The sequence below is a fragment of the Petaurus breviceps genome, unplaced genomic scaffold, assembly GCF_028583685.1.
Source record: "Petaurus breviceps papuanus isolate PSGF00001 unplaced genomic scaffold, PetGlider_PUasm1.0 90919, whole genome shotgun sequence".
Taxonomy (NCBI): Eukaryota; Metazoa; Chordata; class Mammalia; order Diprotodontia; family Petauridae; genus Petaurus; species Petaurus breviceps.
The window spans coordinates 47789725-47817116 of NW_027187378.1; the positions used below are offsets into that span (position 1 = coordinate 47789725).

At 38.6% G+C, this 27392-nt stretch overlaps 1 protein-coding gene across 1 annotated transcript in view; it reads left to right on the forward strand.

The window, feature by feature from the left end:
• The window catches only part of GREB1 (growth regulating estrogen receptor binding 1), a 143006-nt gene that overhangs the window by 103098 nt on the left and 12516 nt on the right, over positions 1–27392 (forward strand). Inside the window, exons 23-29 of the mRNA XM_069075948.1 lie at positions 2017–2175; positions 4384–4526; positions 10150–10311; positions 15262–15466; positions 17096–17270; positions 19854–20072; positions 22690–22825. Of these exons, the coding sequence (XP_068932049.1) occupies positions 2017–2175; positions 4384–4526; positions 10150–10311; positions 15262–15466; positions 17096–17270; positions 19854–20072; positions 22690–22825 (1199 nt within the window). The remainder of the gene's footprint in view (positions 1–2016; positions 2176–4383; positions 4527–10149; positions 10312–15261; positions 15467–17095; positions 17271–19853; positions 20073–22689; positions 22826–27392) is intronic.

A 27392-nucleotide genomic window follows, 5' to 3' on the forward strand; every position in this document is an offset into this window, starting at 1 on the left:
AATTTTGCTTTCTGCTCACACATTGTCCCTTCTACAGTCTATCCTTTGTACAAGTGCCAGAGTGATCCTCTTAAACTGCAGGTCTGACCCTGTCACTACTCATTACTCTACTGAATAAATTCCACTGGCTGCTTATTACCTCTAACATAAAATAGAAATTTCTCTGTTAGCCAAATACAGTCCTTCACTACCTTGTCCTAACCTGCTTTTCTTGTATTATACATCACTTCTCTTCCTGATCCTCCATTACTCCTCCTTTACTATTTTATGGTCCATCCAAACTGACTTTCTTGCTCTTCCTCATGTGCAGTGTGTCATCTCCCATCTCTGGGCCTTTGTACTGGCCCAGACCCATACTTGAAATATACTTCCTACTTGATTGACTCTGTCTCCTACCGGCTTTTGTTTTTTTCAATATTCAACACAAGCCCTATTTTCTTCATGAAGTCTTTCCTGACCACTTTCCTCTCCTAGCTCCAAACTACTAATTTTTTCTCTCCTAAGTCTACCTGGTATTACATAAGATTATAGATCATAGGATCATAGACTTGGAGTTTGGCAGGGACTTTACAGGTCATAGAATCTGGAAACTAAGGCAGACAGAGGTTAAGTGACTTATTTAGGGTCTGAGGTAGGATTCAAACCCAAGTCTTTCTGATGCTAAGTCCAACACTATGTCCCTACACCACTTATTTTATATTTATTCTGTATATACTTACTTATTTTCATGTCTCCTCTGGCAGGTAGGCTCTTTGAATGTAGGACTTTACCATTTTTGTCTTTGTATCAACAGTATCCAGTGAATTGCCTGACAAATAGTGGGGACTTGAAAAAAGTTTGTTGGTTGCTTGACTGATTGGGCATAAAGTGTTTCCAGGCAGTACCTGCGGAAGTTGAGTCTAAAAGCATCATACCAAGGCTTTGGGTCATGTTGCTAAAGGATCAGAGAGTTATTGCAGTTTATCATTTAAACTGCAATTTAAATTAAATTAAATTTAAATTAAAATATCATTTAATCAAGGTTTGTAGGCAGGTGGCCAGGACTGAATAGCAAGATAGACAACAGGAGCTTGGATTCACCAAAAGGTCCATTTACTAGTATCAGTCTTTTGTGTGTATTTGAATGTTTCTGTGTAGTTGGCCCCACCTTTTAGTTTTCTTAGAATTTACTTTAGCTGGAGAAAATAGTCAGTGTAGTTATGGACTGCATTATGAGGAGAAAACCTTCCAGGAATAGAAAAGTGAGAACCCTACTATATTCAGACTCCCAGAAATCATCTGGAGTATAGTACTCAGTTCTATGTATCTTGGATTAAAAAAGATACTGATAAGCCAGTAAATATCTGTCAAAAGGTGACTCTTGAAGGGCTTTGAATCTATAACACCTGAGGACTGGTTGAAGGAACCAGGCATACTTAACTTGGAAAAGAGAAGACCCAGGAGGGATGGCATGATTGGTGTTTTTCAATATTTAAAGGGATTGTCATGTGGAAGAAGGGATAGTCTTGTTCTCTTTGACCTCAGTGAGCCAGTAGGTGCAATGGATGGATGTTTGCAAAGAGGTAAATTTAGCTTGATGTCAGGAAAACCTTAATAATTAGAGCTGCCCCAAATTGGTTGTCTTGATAGGTAGTGGCTGGGGAGATCTTCAGTCAGGGACTAACTGACTACTTATCAAGTATTTCACAGTGGGAATTGATTCCTTTTGTATATTGGTTGAACTAAATGACTTCTGAGTCCCTTCCAACTCACAAATTCTGTGATTTTGAGAGCGCTTAATCAGACAACCTTCATTTTTCTCAGTGGAAATGATTGCACCTGAGTGTTGGTGGATAAGTATTCCGTCTCTTGCCTTATTAGAATAGCCTTCAACATTGGCTATAGCCCAATAGCCTGAGAGGAACAGCAGAGGAATACAAAGCATTATACACAATTCTTAAAAACCTTATACATTTGAAATAAAAACATCAGGATACTCTGACTTTTCTGTTATATCTTAATTTCTGTCCATTTTAGACTTGAGAGAAGAATCAGGGGGGCATTATTCCCAGCACAGTGATGGCTGGCCTGACTTAGAGATCTTTAAGAAAATGCCTTTTGACTACATAATTCATGATCCCAAATATGATGATGCCAGTATGATTTGTTCACGCCACCAGAATGTAAAGAGTGAAGGTAAGAATTTGGAAACTCATGTTGTCCTTCCAATGTATTGCTTCCCAAAGAGCGGAGTTGAATTTTTATTCTCTTGTCTTGAATTGTGGAGTGGAATTTAATTAGGCAGCAGTGCCTGATGCACTGCACTGAGAAACCGAGGAAAAAATTTAAATCGGAACTCATCCCTATTGTATCTCTTCAGCTTTTCTAGTATCGCTGGTTAGTTCTGTGTCCTCCTGTGATCATAAATAGTAGGGAGAGGGAATGAACCATTGTAGCAGCTATTTTGAAAGTGCATGGCATCAGAGTTTTATAGTTAAAAGAGACTTTATAGATGGTCTAGTCCTACCCCCACATTTCATAGAAGGGGAAACTGAGGCTCTGAGAGAAGTGACTTACCCAAAAAGTGACACAGCTGAGATTTGAACCCAGATCCTCTGATTCCAAACCTAGTGTTATTTCCACTGCATCAAAGCTCAGCAATTGTTGAAAAATGGTAGTGAAATGGTGAGGAACTACTGTATTTGGGTTAATCCAGTATTTTGGTTAATAGAAACTCCTGTTAACTGTGAAGAATTTGGAAAAATTTCTTTTGTTTCATTTACTTGAGAATTAGGAAAATGAAATACAATTTTGAAAGATTTAGATTTTTGTAGTTCTTCTGGGTCATTATTATTTGTTGTTGCTTAGTTGTGACCAACTCTTCATGACCCCGTTTAGGGTTTTCTTGGCAGAGATACTGGATTAGTTCACAATTTCCTTCACCAAATAATTTTCCAGATGAGGAAACGGAGACAAACAAGGCTAAGTGACTTGCCCAGTGTCACATAGCTAGTAAGTATCTGAGCTCGGATTTGAACTTAGGAAAAATGAGTCTTCCAGATTCCAAGTCCAGAGCTCTGTGCATTGTACCAGTCATTATTAAAGACCTCATCATTGTGTTGCATATGTGCCGAAGTTGCTGTTTAATAGAGCTTTCATGTTTTTATAATAACAATAGCATTCATTGTAATGTTAGTCAGTCTACCCTGATGATGCAGTGAATAGTGTTGACTTTAGGATCAGAGGACCGCTCTTCTCAGCTGCATGTTACCAGTGTGATCTTAGGCAAATCTCTCAACCTTCCTGGGCCTCAGAATACTCTTCAACAAAAAAGGGGACTGAACTAGGTAACCCCTAAGATTCTTTCTAGGTCTGCATCTCCGATCCACATTTCCCACCACCAATTTTCTCTTTATCACTGTCAGAAGAATTTTTCTTTAAAGTTGTTGGATACTTAACTCCCTAAAGGAATGAAGACAGCAAATGTCAATGATTAGGACTATTCATCAGGACCTAAAGAAGAAAAAAAAACCCTCTTGGGTATGAAAGTCATGAGTTAAAAGAGTATTCGTTAAAAAACATAACTCACACGTTTTGAATTACTGTAAGGTCCACAAAGTACTTGCCTCACAGGAGCTCTGTAAGATAGCATGAATGTTGTTCCATTTTATAGAGGAGAAAACTGAGGTTTACAGTGGTGAAGTAATTTGTGCTCATGTGAGGTGGAGCCAAAATTTCCTATTTCAGTGAATCTTGTGATGGGCAGGATGTCCATAGTAGCCAGCTAGGACTGTGGTAGGTAAGGGTAAAGGAGGTCTCAGAAAATAGTACAGGGTGCTTTTAAAGTCACGGTCTTGCATGATACCTCTGCTGAAAGCAGTGTTTTTCATGCTAATCTTGTTCTTTTCTTACCACTGTTTCAATATCATTGTGCACCTAATTAAAAACCGCCAAATCTTAAATCGGGGGTAATGTTAATTTTCATCAAGGGCAAACATAAAAAAAAGAAAAACAAACAAACAAATACCACCTAAGTTACCCAAAAGTAAAGATTAAATTGGGGATTTCCCTGTATTGGCCCAATAGCATATTAGTATAGCATCTTCATAGTGAACCATTCAGAAGAATGAACAGATTCTGAAGTGTGTGATTAGAGAACACTGTAAAATCATTAGGGGGAAAGGATAGATTTGATTTTGTCACATAAATAGCTTCCATTTATTGATTAATAAGGCGGTATGCCCATGTCACTAAAAACTGTGTCTTGACTAAATGAACTTTGAATTGACTGACTTAGAAAACAGCAACAAAAATACCCTCTTCAACCAGTGTTAAGCACTTAGGAGAGAATGTGTGTGTTTTGCGATCTCCTTCAACCTAACATCACTAAGGGATTTTGTACAGACAAATCAGCAGCCAGGAAACATGAGGATTTGTATGTGCGGCGCCAGACAACCCGAATGAGATTGTCCAAATATGCGGCCTATAACACCTATCACCACTGTGAGCAGTGCCATCAGTACCTGGGCTTTAATCCGCGCTACCAGGTAGGCCTTCTTTGAGTCCTAACTCCAGAAAGTTAGCAGTTTGTTATCATCTCCTGCCATATGCTTGCTGTATTTACATGTTGAATTTTTTTTTGCCTCTGATATTTTCCCTCCAAAAGAAAAGGGAAATCATAGGTTTTCGAGCTCAAAAAGGATCTAGTCTAGTCCAGCCCTTAATTTTACAGTGGAGGTGCCTACAGCAAAGAGAAGTGATTTGCCCATGCTCTCAAAGGAGTGATAAATAACAGAGCCTGGGATTTGATTCAGATTCCCTTGGTCTAAATGCCACTATGCCTTTGTCACTATGTTATAGTTATATTTTTCAAAATTGTGCATGTATCACCTTTGTTGTTGTTCAGTCATTTCAGTGGTGTCCAACTCTCTGTGACCCCATTTGGGGTTTTCTTGGCAAAGATACTGGATTTGCTATTTCCTTCTCCAACTCATTTTAAGTGACTTGTCCAGGGTCACACAGGTAGTAAGTGTCTGAGGCTGGATTTGAATGCAGATCTTCCTGGCTCTAGGCCTGGCACTCTATTCACTGCACCACCTAGCTGCCCTTTTGATTCTGATACCACATTTAATAAGAAATAGTAACTAACTCAAAATTATCCTTACCCAAAGTTTAGTGGAATCTAGTTCTTCTGACTTTTAGACTTCCTAATTTTTAATCAGTCTTTCCTTCAAGTAGGTTCTTGTTGCTTATAGTGGAAGGATTATTTTAAGTTCTGCTCCTGAATTTGGGAGATGGAAAGGTAAAGGATTTGTAGTAATTCCTAGGTTTGTAAGATTTAGAGCTGGAGATTTAGAGACAAACTAATCTAATTCCTTCCTTCCCCTGTAGACTTTTAGAGATAAGGAAACTGAAGCCCAAGGTAGCAGCTATGGATTAATAGTCTTTAATTCCAAATGTTATGTTCTCTTTAATGTGTCACACTTGGTAGATAATTGGAATCTGGTGTTTTATATTTAGGATTTCTTTTCCTTTTCATGAAACCCCAACCCAAGAAAGATATAGAAGAAAATGATGGAGATGGACGGAGAGGGTAAAAAAGGCATTTGGTCAGGGTTAGATCTTCTTGCTTTCATTTTAATCAATATCAAACAGCAGGCTGCACTTTTAATTTAATTCTTTGTCCCTGGCGTGGAAACATGCACTTAGTTGCCCCAGTTGATGTTGGGATTTTTGTTTTGAGGTAGAAAGAAAAAAATAAAGTTCATGCACTAAAAACATTTTTCTTCATTTCCTGCTCAAAGGTTATATATTGTTCAATGGGAGAATTGCATGATATGTAGTAATATAGTGCTATGTAGCACTTTATTGTTATACAAATAAGTAATTATTTTTTGGACAGAGATATTTCCCCTTTTCACAAAAAGACATTCTAACTCATCACAGGGCGGTTAGATAGAATACTGGGCCTGGAGTCAGGAAGACTTTATCTTCTTGAGTTCAAATCTGGACTCAAACACTTACCAGTTATGTGACCCTGGGTAGGTCACTTAATTCTGTTTGACTGAGTTTCCTCATCTGTAAAATGAGCTTAAGAAGTAAATAGCAAATTACTTCAGTATCTTTGCCAAGAAAACTCCAAACAAGGTCACAAAGAGTTGGACATAACTAAACATAAAAGATACTAAACTTTAGTATTAATAAAGGGTACCTTTTGGCATTCTGGCTCAAAGTATCACAGTCATATACAGCCAAAGAGATGTAGGAGTTGTTGTTAATAACAAAAATTCAACCTGATTATTCCCAGGTTCTGTGCTGCTTTTTATAGTGTCTCCCAGGAAATATACCTGGGGCGGGTTTTACAAGAAGGTTTGAACCTGGGATTCTTAGAATTAGCTTTGACTAAATTTTGGAAATAAAACTATTCTTGTGACTTGTCCCTAATAGACCCTATCTTTCAACTGGGAAGCCAGCAGATATGAGTAGAGAAAGTGCTGATAAGATCAAGGTTCATTTAAAAGGTTTTGTTAAAACATTTTGTTGATAAAGAAAAGAGGTAACTTTTAAAATTATCTTTTTTAGAGTACATTTGTAAATGGCAGCCTGGAATAGTCGATAGAGACTTGGGATTAGAATTAGGAATCATGGGGTTATAGGATTCTGGCTTCAGTGCCAGAATGGAAAATAGAATTCCTTTAGTTCATCCCCTTCACAAGTGAGATTGTGGAGAAGTTGTAACTTTCCTAGGAGTTTTCTTTTTGGGATCTTTTTCAGGAGGTGATCAGTGGATTCTTTCAACCTCTATTTTGCCCTCTGATTCTAAAACATCAGGGCAATTTGCCTTGAGATTTTCTTGAAGGATGATTTCTAGGTTTTTTTTTTTATCATGGCTTTCAGGTAGTCCAATTATTTTTAAATTATCTCTCCTGGATCTGTTTTCCAGGTCAGTGGTTTTTCCAGTGAGATATTTCACATTGCCTTCTATTTTTTCATTTGCTTGGATCTGTTTAATAGTATCTTGATTTCTCTTAAAGTCACTAGCTTCCATTTGCTCCAATAGAATTCTGAAGGAATGATTCTCTTCAGTGAGCTTTTGAGATTCTTTTTCCATTTTGGCTTTTTAAGACATTCTTCTCCTCATTGTCATTTTGAGCCTCTTTTGCCATTTGAGTTAGTCTATTTTTTAAGGTGTTATTTTCTTCAGTCAGACTCTCATTTTATAATTTTTATAATTTTTTTGCATCATTCTCATTTCTCTTCCCAACTCCTCTTATTTGGTTTTCAAAATCCTTCTTTCTTAAGTTTCTCTATGGCCTGTAAGCAGCGTATTCTTTTCTTGGAAGTTTCTTGTGCAGGAGTTCTGACTTCATTGTCTTCCTCCTGTTCTATGCTTTGATCCTTTTTGTTTGTCCCCCAAAAAGGAGTCCAAAGTTGGATTACTGTACTTACCTTGCTTCCCTTGTTTGCTCATGTTGCCACTCAGTTACTTGACTTTTTGAGTTTTTTGCCACAGTAGAACTCTGCTACCAGAGAGGGGAGCTTTGTCCCAATCTCTGGGGTTTTCTCAGCTTCTGGAGCTATTAGTTGGATGCCTTCTCTGAAGCCTCTCCATGCTCTGGCAAACTTGTCACACACCCCAGGACTTTCACCCTAGGCAGCGATCAAGATCCAAGCAGGTTAAAACAAGAGCGATTACCTCTCAGACTGGTCACTTGGTCCCCCTACAATCTGCAGGCCAGGAGCTCTGAAGCAGCCACGTGGCAGCAGCTGCACAGCTGCTGGGCCTCAGCAGCTTCTCCCTCCATGGGGCAAAGGCCAACCACACTCCCGAATTCCCAGGTCTCAAAGTCCACACTGCACTGACCTCTCACTTTGTCCTTAGCATCTATGGGTTGATAATTCTGGAAACCATCATAGCTGCTGGTTATCTAAAGTCCCTCCACCTGATGGCTGGCTGTGGCCACCCTGAGGCTAAGACTTTCAGCTCACTTGGGGCTGGGCTTGGCTCCCAGAGCACTGTGCTGGCCGCTTTCTGCCAGCCTGCTAGGCTGACCTCAGTGGGAGATTAGCTTCTCTGTGTCATTTTGTGGGTTCTGCAGCTCCAAAGTTTGTTCAGAGTCACCTTTTACATGAATTGGAGGAGGTGGGAGCCGGAGCCCTGCGGAAGTCCTGTTTCTACTATGCCATCTTGACTCCTGCCTTACCCCAAACTCTTAATACCAGTGAAATCACTGGTCTAGCAAAAAAACAAAAATGACAATTCATAGAATCATTGATTTGTAGAGGTGAAAAATGCATTAGAGGTTCTCTAGTCTAAACCCTGGGGCAAGCATCAATCCATGCTATAGTATCCCAAACAAATTGTCTTTTGATCTCTGCTAGAACACTTGTAGTGATGATAAACATACTACCTACTGTGGAAGGCCATTTTTGGATAGCTGTAATTATTTAAAAGTTCTTCCTTCTGTTGAGCTAAGGTTACATCCCAAGTACTGCAACCCATTAATCTTGGTTCTGTTGTCTTATGCCAAGTAGAATAAAATTATTTCCTCTTTTATGTTGTAGTGTTTTCAGTATTTGATGAAAACTTCCCCTGGCAAATCTATTTCTAATTTTACATCTTCCAAATTTCAATGAATCCTTTTATGACATGATCCCCACTACCTTCACCATCCTTATCACTGCCTTATATTCAAACTACTAAAATGCAGTGCTTAGAAAGGAACAGAATAATCTGTGTCTGGTTTGACTGGGGCAAAGCAGAGAAAGAGCATTGTCTACTTTGCTCTGGATACTTGTTATGTTCAATTTCACATAAGAAATTGTTTCTTGGGATGGCTAGGTGGTGAAATGAATAGAGCACTGACCCTGGAGTCAGGAGGAACTGAGTTCAAATCCGACCTCAGACACTTAGCACGAAACTAGCCGTGTGACCTTGGGGAAGTCACTTAATCCCAACTGCCCTACCTTCCCTCCTCCAAAAAAAAAAAGAAAATGTTTCTCTCCTATAAAGGCAATTAGACTCTTCTAAGGTCCTTTTGTGATGGTTCCTTATGACATGGAAGTGATTCTAGTTTCTTGAAAGCTAGAAAGTAGAAACCAGGTAACAGATCATGTGATTGTCATCTTAGCAGCAGCCTAGCTAAGTTCTAAGATGCTCCTCATTTGGTTACATGCAGGTGAGAAAATTGAGGACCAGAGCAAGTGGTTTTTTTTTGCTTTTTGGAGGGCAATTGGGGTTAAGTGACTTGCCCAAGGTCACAAGGCTAGTTTTTTTTGTGTTAAGTGTCTGAGGTCACATTTGAACTCTGGTCCTCCTGACTCCAGGGCCGGTGCTCTATTCACTGCACCACCTAGTGGCCCCCAAGTTTTTTTTTTTTTGTTGTTCAGAGCAAGTGTTAAGAAAATATATTAAGTTGCAGAGATGTTGTGATTTTTCTTATTAAAGGGAAAATGTACATCTGTGAAAGCATAATTCCTCGAATCATTAAATAAAAGGTAGTTAAATACTTAGAATAAACTATCATAAGATAGGTTGTCCATTTGGTGCATAAATACAACAGACAACATTCTGTCTAGTTGGTTTAGGTATGGAGATTCATGGAGCAATGGGGCTGGATGTAAGTCCTTGAGGTCAGTGCCTGTATCTTAAAAATTTTTTGGTTCCCCACCCCCAGCATCATGCTCATGGCTGAGGCTTAATAAATATTTAGTGATTGAGGTCTCTTCATGCTTTCACATATTATTTAGTAAATAATATCATTTTGGTTTGTGATGAATCCCTTTTCTATGAAAATGTATCTTACAATATGAATTTTATAAAATAAATCCAGCATTGCTAAAAGAGTAAACATAGGTGGGATATGGTCCTGATCCATGTCTAGAAGGGATAGGAGACTTCTTGATGTCAATAGAGAAAATATATTATTGAAATTGAAGTTGTCTTTTGCTAGATATATGTAATGGGATAAGTTGATATTGACATGGTGATTAGAAGATGGAGTGTCTACACATTACACTGATCATCTTGTAGTTTTGTCCGTAAGTTATCTTGGTATGAATATCATGATAATCACACATAGTGATGACCATATATGGATCTGTGTTCTGTTGATAATTAAGGTTGGGTTCTGACGATAAGACCTGTCCTTTCCTCCCCTTACATCCCAGCTGTATGAGTCCACCTTGCACGCCTTTGCCTTCTCTTACTCCATGCTAGGAGAGGAAATCCAGCTTCACTTTATCATTCCCAAATCGAAAGAGCACCATTTTGTCTTCAGCCAACCAGGAGGCCAACTGGAAAGCATGAGATTACCACTTGTCACTGATAAGGTAAGTGGATATTCTGCTATATAGTTATATTAGGTTAGAGACCAACTCTACTCTCTGGACTTGTGACAGAATGGATTTTATTGTGTAATAAGAAAAGACTTTCTTATGCCAAGGGAACACAGCCCAAGGTATGCTTTGAAGCAGGGAGGCTTAGGGTGGAAATAATGAAATGGAGATAATTGGTTTTAAGGGAGGAGGAGGACTGCATATTTCATATTCAGTTTAATTGAACCCACACTAAACATTTACTATGTATAGGGCAGTGTGAGTGATAGAAACGTTAGCTGAGGTATAGACCTTGCCATGATGGCAAATAGAAGTAAAAGATCAACAAAGCCATGTAAGACAAGACTGTAACATTTTCCAATGAAAGATTTTATAAAGGTTGTTAACTTTCTCTGATGCCTCTCCACAGTACCCATGTAACACTGAGTGCTTCATACCTATGCCAGCAGAGTACAGGGTCCTACTAAGCTGGAATATTTTCAGATGAGGTGGTATGTTGCTATACCTGGAATCAGAAACACTTGAGTTTAAATCCAGCCTCAAACATTTTCTAGCTTTGTTACTTTGGGCATAGTCATTTAACCTCTGTCTGTCTTAGTTTCCTCATTGGTAAAATGGGGATAATAGCAGCATCCATCTCCCAGAATTATTGTAAGGCTTCAATGAAATAACACATGTAAAGCGCTGAGTAAACCTTAAAAATCCTGTGTAAGTGCCAGCTGTTAAATGACGGTCTGGTCTCTGGTTGTGGTCAGCAATACAAAAATCAACCTAGCCCTTTCTGAGAATCTCATCATCAAAAGACTGACTACCAGGTGATGCATTTTTTCCCCTTTGGCCATAGTCATACATTAAAACCTTCTAGTCAAGTGCAGAGTGTCTGGGATCTGAATTGGTGCAAAGAGAAGGAAGTCTTGTGCCAAGGAAATCTTGTATCCTTGAAGCATTAGAGTAAATACTGTTACATATCTCAGAAAAAAGCCAGATTTTCTCCCTTCTTTGTTTGTTGTGTTATTCTTCATTTTTGTATTTCCAGTGCCTGGAATATAGAAAGTACTTCATAAATGTATATTGATTGGATATTTTTATTATTTCATCTTTCTTTTTCATTGTCCTTCCCTAATATTTTTGAAGGTTTTCTCATGATGGGGAAAGTGATACAGGATTCTTGAGAAATCTATGTCAGTAGAGTAGATCTCCCAAGCTAGAAAAAAAGGTTTGTCTATGTATGGGTTCCCTAAGGACCAACCTAGCTAAGTTCAGATGGACTCATCCCTAGAAAGCTGCTGATTTTTTTTTCTATTAGCAACTCACAAAATACCTACAAAGGCAGGGAGAAATTATGATCAGCATCAGTGGGGGAAATAACCAACAAGATAAAAATTCAGATCTTTGATGAATTCATCTATATTCTTGTGGATATTTTGAAGCTGGGCCATCAGAAAGGGGCATTAGACCATCACTAGTCTTCCAAATCAGTATTATGATGTTTGCTTACTTACAGAGTTGGTCAGCTCTTTGGTTTCTTTAGAAAGTAGCTTGTAATATTCCACGTGGGAAGTCACAAAAGAACCCTCCTTATCATCATCAACATTATTGTGTGCCCAGGGTTTGGCTTACAGATTATGAAGTAGGGAGCTCTTGTTCATAATAGAATGGAAAAGCATCACTGTGGGCCAAATACTGAGAAGCAAAATAGTTCCTGATTTTAAGGTACTTACATTCTAATTGGAGAAGACAAAGTATTAGGGAGAGTAAATGAGTGGGATATGCATTCTTCTTTTTTTTTTTTTTATATTTTTAAGCAATTGGGGTTAAGTAACTTGCTCAAGGTTACACGGCCAGTTATTTCTGGGTGTGGTGCTGAGTGTCTGAGCCCGGGATTCAATCTCCAGGTCGTCCCGACACTGGAGCCGGTGCTCTTACTCGCTGAGCCACCTGGCCGCCCCTAAGCAATCGGGGTTAAGTAACTTGCTCAAGGTTACACGGCCAGTCATTTCTGGGTGGGTGCTGAGTGTCTGAGCCCGGGACTCGATCCCCAGGTCGTCCCGACACTGGAGCTGGTGCTCTTACTCGCTGAGCCGCCTGGCCGCCCCTGGGATATGCGTTCTTAAGAAAAGAATACTAATGAAGAGTGACATGAGCAGAGCCCAGGGAATGCCGTGTACAGTAGCAGCAATGTTATTTAAGAACGACTTCGAGTGAATAAGTCATTTTGACTATTATAAATGCCCAAATTAACTGCAAAGGGCATAATGAGGGAAGATCTCTGCATCCATAGAAAGAACTGATGGAAACACATATGCATAGAATGATTTTACACACATATATATGTGTATATATATATACATAAATACATATTTGTGTCTAATCTTGGCCATATCATGGGTGGGGGGAGGGAAGAAAGAAGGAAAAAACAAGAAAAAAAAGAAATTTATACAACTTTATCATTTAAATGGAATAGCAAGTTGTACGTAATAGATTTTTAGTTTCATATTCAATCTTTTTTTAAAAATCATACTGGGTTGGGGGCAGCCAGGTAGCACAGCTAGTAAGAGCACCGGCTCCAGTGTCAGGACGACCTGGGGATCGAATCCGGGCTCTGACACTTAGCACCCACCCAGAAACACCTGGCCGTGTAACCTTGAGCAAGTTAGGTAACCCCAATTGCTTAGGGGCGGCCAGGCGGCTCAGCGAGGAAGAGCACCGGCTCCAGTGTCGGGATGACCTGGGAATCAAATCTGGGTGCAGATACTCAGCACCACACCCAGAAATAACTGGCCGTGTAACCTTGAGCAAGTTACTTAACCCCAATTGCTTAAAAAAAAATCATACTGAGTTATGGAAATACTTGTTTTATCTCATAAATTAAAAATAAAATAATTTTTTTTTTTTTAAAAAAAGAAGAGGATACTAACATCAACCACTGAGGCTCTCTATAACAGCATTGACTTTGGTATAAATTCAGTCCATCTTGGTCCCAATCTTATTACTCATGTGACCTTGGGCAAGTCACTTTGTCCTTCTGAGACTCAGTTTCTTCATTCCTAAAATAACAGATTTGAGAGACACAATCTCTGACGTCCCTTCTAGCAGTACGTGAGCTTGTAGTCCAGTTCGCCATGAGCCTTCTTGGTTATCCACCTCACATCTAATCCCAATGTTGACCTCTCCATCTTCAGAATTTCTCAGTCTTATTATTTATATCACATATTTGGTACAGATACATACTACCTCATCATAATTTTTTCATTTGTTTTCTTGAATTATCATTGCATTATGAATTACATATCATTATGATACTCTTGAATCATATATCACGACAAGAAGGGCAACATGGAATAGTGGATAGCTAATGGACATTAGAGTCATGGCAACTTAGATTCAAGTCCCACTTTTGATGTATACTGCCTGTGTGACCCTGGTAAGGTCACTTAACTTCTCAGCTCCCCAGTCTGTCTACTGGATACTGTCTACTTCATTGGTAGAGGAAGTTACCTTGTAGGAGAGCTCCCTACACAAAGTTAATCACAGACCTGGATCCTACATTGTATATCTTATGTTTTGTTTATCCTCCTTTATTGGAAGCACCTTGAGGCCAGGGGTGGTGGCTTATCCTTCTTTACCTTCAGTGCCAGTTATAGCCACAGTAGGTGCTCAAGAGACATTTGTGATTTACTGAAGTGCCCAAGAGGACTTCCTTGTGAGTCATTGCGATGCATTGAAAAAACACTGGATTTAAAGTTTGACACGATGCCTTGCACATTGTAGATGCTTATGGACTCATTGACTGTAAAGTCAATTGTTACACTTATTACTGATCTGATATTAGGCAAATTACTTATCTTCTCTGGGCCTCAGTTTTTCATCTGTAAAATGAGGCAGTTGGATTAAATTGAACTGTAAGATCCCTTCTAACTCTCCATCCCTGTGAGCCCCTATTGTCCAATTCTGGTTGCTTGCTTTTTAGTTGCTTTAAACTTTGGACAGTTAAGAGTGGAGCTACCTTTGGAAAGATAAAGCTCAAAGTTTCTGTAACCTATACCTTCACTCACACTACCCCTCCCTCCGCCCCATACCTCCCATTCTCCATCTGATGACTTCTTTAGTGTGGATCTGACCATTCAGGAAGAGGACATTTGTTACTTCTTGATCACTTCCACCCAGAATGGACTATGGACCAGTTGGTTCTTATCCTGTTTTGAGGTGGAATTTTTAGGTAAGCAGGCATCCTTCAGTGGCCTGCTTGTCTTCTGGATGTTTTGGTTAATTTATTAGCCAAATTTACTGATTTACTGAAGTAAATAAACAAACAAAAAAAGCACTTGCTTATAAATGGGCCTTGTAGAATAGGACTTAAGATGTATTTTGAGGATTCATAATATTTGTCATATTTACATAAGAAATGAGCATTCATTCATTCAAAGTGTGTTTATTAATAACATACATATACAGCACTACAGCAGGTGCTATGTGGAGTAAGAAGGAAATAGCAGACAAATCCCTACCCTTAAGGACCTTCCAGTCTAGCTAGACATACTAGATATAAATGGAAGTGGAAAAGAGTACATGCTTAAGTACATACATGAAGGAAATAGTACTTAAGGAAACTTAGTAGTCATCTCATCCAACCTCATTTTATAGCTGCAGAAACTGAGGTCTAGAGATTTTGTGTGACTTACCCAAGGTCTCGCAACTAGTTAGAAGCACAGATGGGGCTAGAATCCAGAGCTCTCAACTTCCTGTTCAATGGTGTCATGTTGTCTTGGGCACATAATGAGTGGATATGTTAATCCATGTTTAATATGCATTTAAGAAGAGTGAGGAGGTAGAGCTTACATGTGTGAGATTTTAAGTCAAATTTGACCAATTAGTGCTTAGGATTTATTAAACTTCTATTTTAGATTTGAATAATCTCTTTAAAATCATTCCTGTACTTTACAGAGCCATGAATTTATAAAAAGTCCTACTTTCACTCCAACCACGGGTCGTCATGAACATGGGCTCTTTAACTTATATCATGCAATGGATGGCGCTAATCATTTACATGTATTAGTTGTCAAAGAATATGAAATGGCAATATACAAGAAGTATTGGCCCAACCACATTATGCTGGTTCTCCCAAGTATCTTCAACAGTGCTGGAGTTGGTAAGTAGAAAGAGAGTAATGTTTTATATGTAGTAAAATTCCATAGAAAGAAGAGGGAGACTTAAAAGAATAGGGTCAGGAGAGAATAGTGGGAAGTTTCATTTCAAACCATTTACTCTTGGCTTTGAGAACTCTATCTCCATTCCCTAGCTCTTTGTTTCCTTATGGGCATCCTAAGCTTTGTTGTTGGTTTAACTGGTAATGATGATAGTAATAATAATAATTGATGCCTATAAGTAATAATAAACATTTAACATATATATGTATGTATGTATGTATGTGGATGATGCAGTAGATAGAGTGCTAGTGTGGAGTCAGGAAGACTTGGGTTTAAATCCAGCCGCAGACACTTACTAACAGTGTGACCCTGGACAAGTCACTTAACCCTCTTTACCTCAGTTTCCTGATCTGTAAAATCATCTGGAGAAGGAAATGGCAAACCACTCCAGTATGTTTGCCAAGAAAACCCTAAATAGAATCACTGAGTCAAACACAACTGAAATAAACAGCAAACAAATATATATATATATATATAAACACATCTATATACACATATGTGTATATATGTACACACATGTATTATATGTATATATGTGTATATATCTCTCTATATAGCATTTCTTTAAGGGTTACAAAGCACTTTTCTTACAATGTCTATGTAAGGGAAATGGTACAAGTATTACCCCCATTTTACAAATGAGAAAAATCAGAGTAAGACAGTTAAGTGACTTCCCTAAGCTCACTTAGCCAGTAAGTGATGCCTCAAGCTTCTTAATTGTCATCTGAGATGGAAGGAAATCAGAGCAGTCAGATGCTTTTTCCACCCACTATCTTGTAGAATACTAGATTCGATTGCAGAACCTCGAAAGGAGTATCAGCAGCTGTGTAGTCCAAGCCATACCTGAAAGGCACCCCCATTATCAGATATTTAACATGTAGTCTTTCAGCCTCTGCCTGAAAGGCTCCAGTGAGAATTCCCCACCTCCCGAGGCAGCCCATTCTATTTTTGGGCTCTGTTTGATAGAAATTTTTTTTTTTTGCATTGAGCTGAAATTTGCCCATTGACAACTTCTAGTGTTAAAGATATCAAAAGCTACCTAGTCCATCCCATATGAATACAAACATCCCCTCTAAGACATCTTAAACACTTAGTCACCTTGTCTTTGTTTGAAGGCTTCCAGTGAAGTCACTGTGAAGCAGCCTATTTTTGGTTTGCTCTGTTAGAAAGTTTTTTTTTAAATTGTATTGGCCTCTCTCAAGGAAATAACAGATCAATTAAGAAGTAGCTATATGGGGACAAATAGGTGGTGAAGTGACTAGAACAACTGGTCCTGAAGTCAGGATGACTTATGTTCAAATGTGTCCTTGAATACTTACTAGCTGTGTGACCTTGGGCAAGTCACTTAACCATGATTGCCTTCCCCCACCCTCCCAAGAAAGAATTAGCCATACATATGGGAGAGTGGTATGGTATAGGAGAACTTGGAGTAGGGGTGGGTTTTTGTTTTTTTTTCATGAGAAGAGGCTTCAGATCAGAGGAACCACTGGGAGGTGATTATCATATGTAAAATATGTAAATGATGATTTCTAACTGACATGAATTGTAAATCTTGTGGATTTTGATTTCAGGTGCAGCCCATTTCCTAATAAAGGAACTATCCTACCACAATCTGGAACTGGAACGGAGCAGGCAAGAGGAGTTGGGCATAAAACCTCAAGATATCTGGCCTTTCATTGTCATTTCCGATGACTCTTGCGTTATGTGGAATATGGTGGACGTTGATAGTGGGGGAGAAAGGCGGAGGTAACAACAGTCAACACCTTTTTAGTTGCTCTTCTATAATGGATCTTGTTTTTAAAGTACAAATTTAGAGAAATTGATTTTTTATTTGTTTTCCGGGAAAGTTCTTATCTACACTTTGAAGAAGGGTAATGCTTTTTTGTTTTTGAAACTTTTCTTTTTATAATATTAAAGATGTTAGGGGCAGCTAGGTGGTGCAGTGAATACAGCACCAGTCCTGGAGTCAGGAATACATGAGTTCAAATCTGGCCTCAGACACTTAATACTAGCCATGTGACCTTGGGCAAGTCACTTAGCCCCAATTGCCCTGCATTACCCCTCCAAAAAAGCAAAAAAAAATATTATGATGTTAGTGTCTTAAAGCAGGGTTTTTGTATTAATTTCTGATCTATATCTAGATAGATAGATAGAGGTATATAGTTATATTCCCTGGTAGACAATAGATGTTAGTCTCTTTATATAGTCTTAATTTATGCAGTTAAGCTCCATTGCCAATGAATACTATTAAGAAGAATAGTTCTAAGTCACAAGGATTTTTCCATGTTCCTGTTCACTGTTGTCTCTCCAAATAATAATTTTCAAACTTGATTTCAATTTGCTTTGACACTGTCAGCCTTCCAAAGAATAATTCATATTTTAGCAATTTTAAAGTTTACAAAGTATTTAAAAATGGGATATAAGCATTGCTATTATTATTATTAATATTATTCCCATTTTACAAATGAAGAAACCTGATACTCAAAGAGCTTAAATGGTTCACCAAGGTCATATAGGTAGGAAGTGTCAGAGCAAAGATTCAGATTCTGGTTCCAAGTTCACTATTTTTTCCACTACAACTTTACTTAATGATGGTTTGCTGTTTATGTTAAAGACAGCTAAGCTTTTGTCCAGGCATCACGTATTAATTTAAATAAAAGAATTTACCATCTCAAGAGACAGTATGGTAGGGGCGGCCAGGTAGCACAGCGAGTAAGAGCACCGGCTCCAGTGTTGAGAAGACCTGGAGATCGAATCCCGGGCTCAGACACTTAGCACCCACCCAGAAACACCTGGCCGTGTAACCTTGAGCAAGTTACTCCCCTCTGTGTTCTAGCCAGCTCTCTAAGAGTGGCAGAGAACGGTGTCAGCCTGCATTGGTAAAGGGAGTTTCTCTTCTGAGAATTTCCTAATTCTATGAAATCACAGTCTGTAGTCCCTGTTGCTATTGTAGAATATAAAGATCACAGAGTCCAAAATTTCCATTTGATTGATGAGGGAAATGGAGGCCCAGTGGCAGAGCCTAGACTAGAAGCTGTCTCCACCTTCCTGTCTAGTTGCCTTACCTGTCATGGAGTCAGTTTGGTATAGGGTCATGAGCACTGAATTTAGTCAGAAGACCTGAATTTGAAATTCAACTCTCTTGGTATGAGCTTTTTTTCTTTGGGCAAGTCCTTTCACTTTGCTAATTCTCAGTTTCCTTGTAGGCAAACAGAGGACTAATAATACTTATACTACTTATTTCGCAGTGGTGCTAGAAGGAAACCCTAAAGAACCCTCATAAGTTTAAGCAATTATATCAGACCAAGATACCAGCACTTGACTTTTCTTTACCAAATCTTACCTCACTCTCAAATTTTAAGCCAGTCAAACTGAAGTACTTTCTGCTCCCCATATTCCCCCTAAGCTCTATACCCTTTCCTATATCTGGAAAGTCTTCACTATGAGCTAGACAGTGGATAGAGTGCTGGGCCTCATGTCAGGAAGATCTGCATTCAAATTCAACCTCAGACATTTACTAGCTGTGTTGTGTGACCCTGTGTAAATCACTTAACTGGTGTCTGCCTCAGTTTCTCCACCTGTAAAATGAAGATAATAATAAAAACCAATCTCAAAGAGTTGTGAAGGTGAAATGAGATACTGTTTGTAAAGCACTTAGTAAAGTGCCTGGCACGTAGTGGATGCTGTAAATGCTAGATATTTACTATTATTGTTATCCTTAGAAGCCTGTCTCAAAGACTACCTTCTCCATAAAACCCAGACTGGTCCTACAGTCAGTAATGGCTTTCCCTTTAGACATCCAGAAGCTCTTTGTTCTCTTCCTCTCTAGGAAATTTACTAAAAAATATTGAATTATGTTCTACATCTTATCCCCCTACTAGATTGTGAGTTCTAACTAGATTGTATATTCCTTGAGAGTAGGGGCTATTTCATCCCTTTAATTTGTATCTTCTGCACCTAGCCCAATGCCCAACACATAGAAGGTGCTTATAAATGCTTGTGGATTAAGAACAGAGATGACATTTTATCAAAACTTTGTCTCCCCCAGTGCCTAGCACAGTGCTCTTATATATAGTAGATACTTAATAAAATTTTAGTTTGATTTGGTTTGCAAGTCCAACAATGAATCCATTTTAGTAAAGTTTCACGAGTATAAAAAATGAAAATCCTATGGAATATGTCACAATTAGATTGGACCCGTGTTTGTTTGAAGTGGGAGATCTTTAGCCTTTTGGGCTATTTTGGTCTAGTGCTGAAGTAGACAGCAGAATGAAAAAGTATGTATTTGTTTTCATATTGGTCCAGAGAAAGTTTTTTCTTCTTTTGCAGTGATTACACCTGGTCTGAAAGGAATGTTTCTTTGAAACACATTCTGCAGCACATTGAGGCAGCCCCGAATATTACTCATTATGCTCTAATTGGAATGCGGAAATGGTCGAGTAAAACTCAGAGAGAAGAGGTCCAAGAACCTTTCTCCCGCTGTCATATCCATGACTTTATTATCCTCAATGTGGATCTGACACAGAATGTACAGTATAACCAGAATCGGTGAGTTACAGACCCAAGAGGAAGCCGGATATCAGCTTCAACTTATCTTTGATGGTCATCCTGACAGTCTGCTTTCCCTTATTGGTACCTATCTGGTGATTCACTGATAATGGTACCAGTGACCTAAGGTCTGTGTGCTTGGCCTTAGGGACGGAGGAATCTGTAAGATTCTGAGCAGGAAGGCATTTTAGAGATGATTGGACCTAGTTCTCTCATTTTAGAGATGAGGACACTAGGGCCAAAAGATATGTGTAACATGGAAACTCTGGACTTTGACCCATTAACCAGGCTCTTCTAACTTTGAATCCATTGCTTTTTTGATAATACCTATCTCCTTTTTTCTTTCAATATCTAGAAACAGTGTAACCTTAGAGATAGTATTATTTAATCCCATAAGTCTGCTGTTAGATTAAAATCTGAAGTAAAAAAAAAAACAAAAAACATTTGCTAAGCAACCACTGTGTGAAAGGTATTATGTTAAGCTTTGGGGACACTCTGGGATCACCCAGTTCTCTGATCATTTTAATGGCTCCCTACTGCTTATCACATAAAGCCCAAACAGCTTAGGGTTTTATTCAAGTTTGTCCACAAGGGCTTGTCTTCCTGCTTTTCCACTATCCACTCTTTTCAGCCATGTATCCTATGCAACATGGCAACTAGATTCAGAATTGTCTTTGGAATATGAGCCAAGTTTTCCTGCCCCTACACCTTTGCTGGCACTACTTCTTATGCATGGAATGCTGCTACCCTTCCCATCTCTGTCTTCTGATGCGCAGCCCCTCCTTTAAGGCACCGTTGTAGTGGAAAGAATGCTGGGCCTGGAGTCAAAGACCTGGGTTGGATCCTGACTTGGAGATTTACGCGCTGTCTAAGGCACTTCTCTCTTTAAGCTTTAGTTTCCTTATTGATAGATAGAGATGGTTGAGATAGATGCTCTCTAAGTTACCTGCTAACCCTGAACTATCTCATGTGATGTTAAGGTGCACTTCAAGTACCAGCTTCTCCTAGAGTCCTTCCCACATTCCCTTCTAAACCATGATCCCTGCCCCCAGTGATGGCTGTTGGGGTTGGTCTGGAAGCAGGTCTGGTGGTCTAGGGCAGTGCTTCTTAAACTGTGGCTTGTGACCCAAAGATTTGACAACAGTAAAAGGTTTCTGAAAGTACAACCAAGAATCAATAAACGCATAATGAATCCAAGGTGTTTCTGGCAGCACTTGCCTATGTTGCCTTGGTTCTGAACACAAAGCTCATGCACTCTGCACTGTACTTACCCTCAGACCACTCAACACCAACAGCAAATGAGAAAAGGGGTCAAAAAGTTTAAGAAACCTGGTCTAGGGGACACTGCTATTCCCAAGGCAGGGTCCTGTACTATGTATCTATCAAGGTCTGGGAGAAGATGATGGACAATGTGGTCGTGGTGGTTTGGCCTGGCGTGTGCTGCCTCTCCCCTCTCTCCTTGAGGGTGCCTTGATGCTTTAGGTAGGCTGGCTTACCTGTTCTGCAAGTGACAGTTGGTGAGGATGGCTTACCACTTCTCCAAAGGAGTTGCCATGCTGAATGATGGCTATGAGGGCTGGATTGGAAGCAGGACTGGTAGTTGGGGAAGATGTAGGTGTTGCCATTCTCAGTGGGACCCTTGTACTTATCTACCATTAAAATATGAGCCCCTTGGAAGAAAGGACTATCTTTTGTATTTGTATTTCTATAGTAGTTTTTTTATATCTTACATAAATCTTTCCTTTCATGACTTCCATCTTAATTGATTTCCTTCTTCTGTGATCTCAGTACTACATGATTTAGCACCAAATGATGTGGTCTTATTTTTATTTTTTGATCTGGATCTATAATTTTAATGGTTTGGGAACTCTGTGTGGAAACTCCCTCCTGCTAAGAGATTTGCCTTTGAGATATTAAGTCACTTGCCCATGGTCCCACAGTTATTACATGAAAGAGGTAGGACTTCAAAACAAGTTGCCTCTCACTGCAGTCCCATATTGTTATTTGACTGTCTCATTTATACTAGGGAATAGTATAAATTTCTCTTCTGCTTGTTAGTAGAGGGAATGATTGCTGCCTCCAAGAAGCTTGCAGTTCAGCACATACTACCTGTGTGATAAGGCTGCTTAGCCTTTTATTGCTGACTTGAGCATCTGTCAGATGGTGTTGATAATATTTATACTGCTTCCTCATAGAATTGTAGTGAGAAAAGCACCACATGGGTCTTAAAATGGCATAAAAATAGGTGTTATGTCTTATCTCTCCCTGTACCTAGCATAGTGCTGAGCACATAATAGATTTCCCATAAATAAATATCTATGTACAAATACATATATATGTGCATATTATATGTGTGTATTATATGGGTATTATTTATGCATGTATATTATATGCATGCACATTATATATGTGTATATATAGGTGTATTATATATGTGTGTGCATGTATACATGTCTATGTTATATGTGTGTATTACAAATATGTATGTTATATGTGTTATATTTGTGTGTATTAGATATATGTGTGTGTTATGTGTGTGTGTGTGTATATGTGTGTGTATTTCATTAATAGAATGCTGTTTAAGTGTGCTGATTGAATTTTTTCCCTCTATGCTTAGATTTACCTGTGATGATATTGATTTCAACCTGCGAGTACACAGCGCTGGCCTCCTTTTGTGTCGATTTAATCGCTTCAGCGTCATGAAGAAGCAGATTGCTGTTGGGGGCCACAGGTCCTTCCACATCAAATCCAAGGTGAGTGAGGAAGTGGCTGCTGTGTGGTTCTTTCCGCCTCTCTGAGTTGCATTGGGAAGAACCCTGCTTAACAGCTTACTTCATGCATTGCTTAAATTCTTGGGGTCTCATTGTCCTCAGTTGTAATGTGGTGATTGTAATGTGCACTCTGCCTGTCTCATAGGGCTGTTAGGATCAAATGGATGATACATGTGATGGCACTGGAACAATATTAAGTTGTTATAGAAATATAAATTATTTATATAGAAATATAACAACATAATGTCGTATTTTATTATATAGAAACAATAATCACATTCCACTAAAGTCTCAGGTGCCTTCTTAGGTGCCTCACTTTGGGATGCAGGTGCTTTTGGGTTGTGGAACACTATCCTGGCAGGGAAGAAGCTTTGGCATTTCTTGCCACATTGGAGAGGCTTCGAGAATTTCAGAAGTGGTGAGCTGAAAGACCTTCAGTCTTTTGTCTCTGGGCAGCCTAACTAAATTCAGACAGAACCATTGCTAGAAGGCTGGCCACTAAGGGATGAATTGTTGTATCTACAACAATTGGCCAAGACCATCTACAAAGGCATAAAATGTTTATGGTTCGCATTTGGGGAAGGCGTCCTTACCAATGATTTAATGGATATCTCATAATAATAACAATAATTATAATGCACCCTGAGGCTTGCATAGCTTTTAACAATTGATACCTTTGGTCTTTACCTCCTTGTCACATGGAAAGAAGAGTAGACTTCATCATTTAAATGTGGGTAAGGTTTGATTTTGGTATCGGGTAAACACAGTGTTCTGATGTGCACAATTATCCTATTATTGTGAGTTTAGAGTTTCCATTGGCTTCTGGAGAGAGATGCTTGGGGGGTTTCAGAATACCTTTATGCATTTATTCTCAGATGGTAGAAGTGTTATCAGTCTGCAGAAGGATTCTAGTTGTGACAGTATTGATAGTGTGCCAGGAGATGTCAATTTAATTCAACCAAAATTTATTAATCAAAATACTGTGCTGAGTATTGGAGATACAAAGATGAAAAACAGAAGTCATTGACTTCAGTGAACCTACAGGATAATAGTGGGGATATACCTAGTAAGAATGCAATGTAGGCAAAGGAAACACCCAAAAAGCTCAGAAAAGTTAAGGATTCAGGGAGTCACATTCATCTGTAGATGGAGGAAACTGAGGAAAATTTCAATCAACAAACATTTCAGAAGCACCTACTATATACATGACTCACTGTGCTAGGTACTGGAGTTCCAAAGACAAAAATGAATCAATTCCTGCCCTCAAGGAATTTACATTTATATTCTATCCGGGGAGACAGCATACATTAAGTATTTACATATATACACTCACACATATATGTATATTAGAATTAAATATATCAACATCTATAAGATAAATACAAGGTAGTTTTGGGAGGTAGGTGCCATCAACTGGGGGAATCAGGAAAGGCTTCACAGTGAAAGTAGACCCTAGGTTTGGACTTTTTGTTGCTGTTTATATTCTGACTCCTCATGACCCCATTTGGGTTTTTCTTGGCAGTGGTTTGTCATTTTCTTCTTCAGCCCATTTTACAGATGAGGAAACTGAAGCAAACAGTGTTAAGTGACTTGCCCAGGGCCACACAGCTAGTAAATGTCTGAGGCCAGATTTGAACTCAGGTGTTCCTACCTCCAGGCCTCTGTGTCATTTAGCTGCCCCAATTTGGACCTTAGAGGAAGAGAAAAATGTCAACTGGCAGAAATGTCATGGGAGTGTTTTTTTGATTATAGGGAATGAGCTGAGCATGTGAATAGGAAAGAGGCAAGAGAGGGCAGGATAAGACTGGGAAACAGTGACCAGTTTAGTCTGTCTGGTATCAGTAATAAAAGAAGCAGTGCAAAAGCAATGTAAGGTTTTAATAAGGCAAATCTTCTGAATTTAAGACGTACTTTGTAAACATTGTTTCTAGTGTTTTAGTCTCTATTTCTACATTCAGTAATTGTACTCAACCATTATCAATACTACTGCTTTCACATAGCAGTGTGAAATGAAGACATTTTTAACTATGCTGTATTCCTCATGCAAACTCACTTTTCAAAATACTATTTGGTTCATGAGATTAAGCCTAGCATTATGAACATTATAGGAATACAAATGCAGCTTTCTACTGTATTTCTTGTAGTGAGTTCTCATTTCAGCATATTGTTCACAGTGATGAAGGAACACAGAACTATGGGGAGGGTCAGTGTATATACACCTGCAATTAATTCACAAAATATTCCCAAGCAAGGTCTTTCCATGGATTTATTATTACCTTCTTAGTGACAGAAACTAAATGGGTTTTCTCAGAAGAGTGTTGGAGGCACTGGAATCTGGGCAGTCCAGACTCTTTCTCCCACGATAGCAAGATGACCAACATTGGATCCACACTCTGAATAAGCAAAGGCATTAGGTTAAATATTATTCTGAAAGCCATCATTCAAACTGCTAATATAACATAGGATTCTAAATATATTCAATGAGTCCTAGACCTAAAACTGGCTGATGTCAAAACTGAGTGTGGTCTACATTTCCTGTCTTTTAAATCCAGTGGGTGGTAGTGACGATTTACTGTGGGATAGTTGGGACAAAGGGAATAATAACAAGTGTCAAAGTTAGAGAGTAGTAATAGTAAATGAATAAAACAAAACATTTCGCAGTAAACTTGTATCTAAATGGTAATTTTGCATAATAATTTTTCAGTGGATAAATATACTCTTTATTTAATAGCTTAAAATAATTTTATATAGATAAATAATTAATACAATATTATAGACAACATTTATATTGATTTAATTTTATGCTGTATCTAATGTATAATTTATATTTTATAGCTAACTTGTATATAATGTTTCTATATATAAATAATGTATGCAATAAGATGAATAATTTATAAAGGAACCTAGAAACCATTTTAGCTAGCTAATATTTTATCTCCTTGGCAAGCAAAGGGATGTGTTGGTCAAAACCAACACTATAGAACACAGACAATTGTAAAATACTAGAAAACAAGGCATATACCTACTTTGTTGTCTTTGTACAAGTTTTGAGAATGATACTTGTATCAAGGATATACTTGATCAAAATGAGAGGAACATGTTTTGGTCTGGGTTTCTGGCCAAGATGGTTGCCTTGATTTCAATAAGGCATATATACTAGGCATTTCCCTATAGTCTTTGCTTAATGAAGTCTAGTCTTTCCCTAATCTATTTAGTCAGAAGTAGAAATGAGGTGCATTTTACACATTTTTTTCCATGACTTGTTTTTGCTGGTTCGTTCTGATCTTTGCTTCACTTTCTAAGGACCATCAAATTATCTTTTATAACACATTTTCTAAAATTTTTACTAGATGCCTCAGAGGCCATTAGCCCTGGCTTAGTTCTTTTCTTTTACTCTATGTTTAAAAACCCTTTGGCAACATCCCCCCTTTTCACATACATTTAATTCCATTTTCTTCCATCTTCTCTGGCAGATTTCCCTGATACTCCCTTTATCTTTCTTAATCTTCAATTCTTCCTTTTCTACTGTTTCTTTTCCTGTTATCTAAAAACATGCTCAAGTCTTCAATTCGTCATAAACTTTCATTTGACTATTGGGTAGTCCAGTGAAGTTACCATTCTGTATTTTTTCTTCCCTTTCCCCAAGCAAACTCCTAGAAAAAACCATCTGTTCTTCCTTCTTCTCATTTTTCTGATCTCATCTGTCAACTAAAACTCTTCTCTTCAAAATTAACATTGATTTCTTAATTGCTGAAACAGAGTCCTTGTCTCAATCTTGATTCTTCTTGATCTCTCTACATATATTTGACACTTTCGACTACTTTTCCAGCCTAGATACTTTCTCCTCTCTGGGTTTTCATGACACTGCTCTCTCTTGCTTCTCTTCCTGTCTGTCTGATCACTCCTCACTCTCTTTTGCAGGTTCATCCATAACATTGCCCTTCACTCTGAGTAGACCCTAAAATAGTCTTCTCTCTTTATTTTCACTCACTCGATGACCTTATCAGAAGATGTATGTTTAATTATTTCCTCTATGCTGATGACTCCCAGATGTTACTTTCATCCCTGGTCTTTGGTCCTGAGTTTTAGTACTGTATCACCAATGGTCCACTGGATAGTTTGAAATATTGAATATCCCATAGACATTTCAAACTCAAGATGTCCAAAACTAAAATCTTATTTTCTAAATCTGCTCCTTTTCTGGATTTTCCATAATTCTGTTAAAGGTACCACCATCCTTTTCCTTTCGCTTTTTGGAGGTCTCGGAGAGGGCAGGGCAATTGGGGTTAAGTGACTTGCCCAAGGTCACACAGGTAGTGAGTGTTAAGTGTCTGAGGTCAGATTTGAACTCAGGTCCTCCTGACTCCAGGGCTGGTGCTCTGTTCACCGTGCCACCTACCCACCCCAATCAGCATCCTTTTAATCACTCACTTTTGTAAATTTGGTGCCATCTTCCACTCCAGATTCTCCTTTGCCTCCTATATATCCACTTATAGGCCAAATCTTGCCATTTCTACCTCAAAAGCATCTCCCACACCTGTCCTACTCT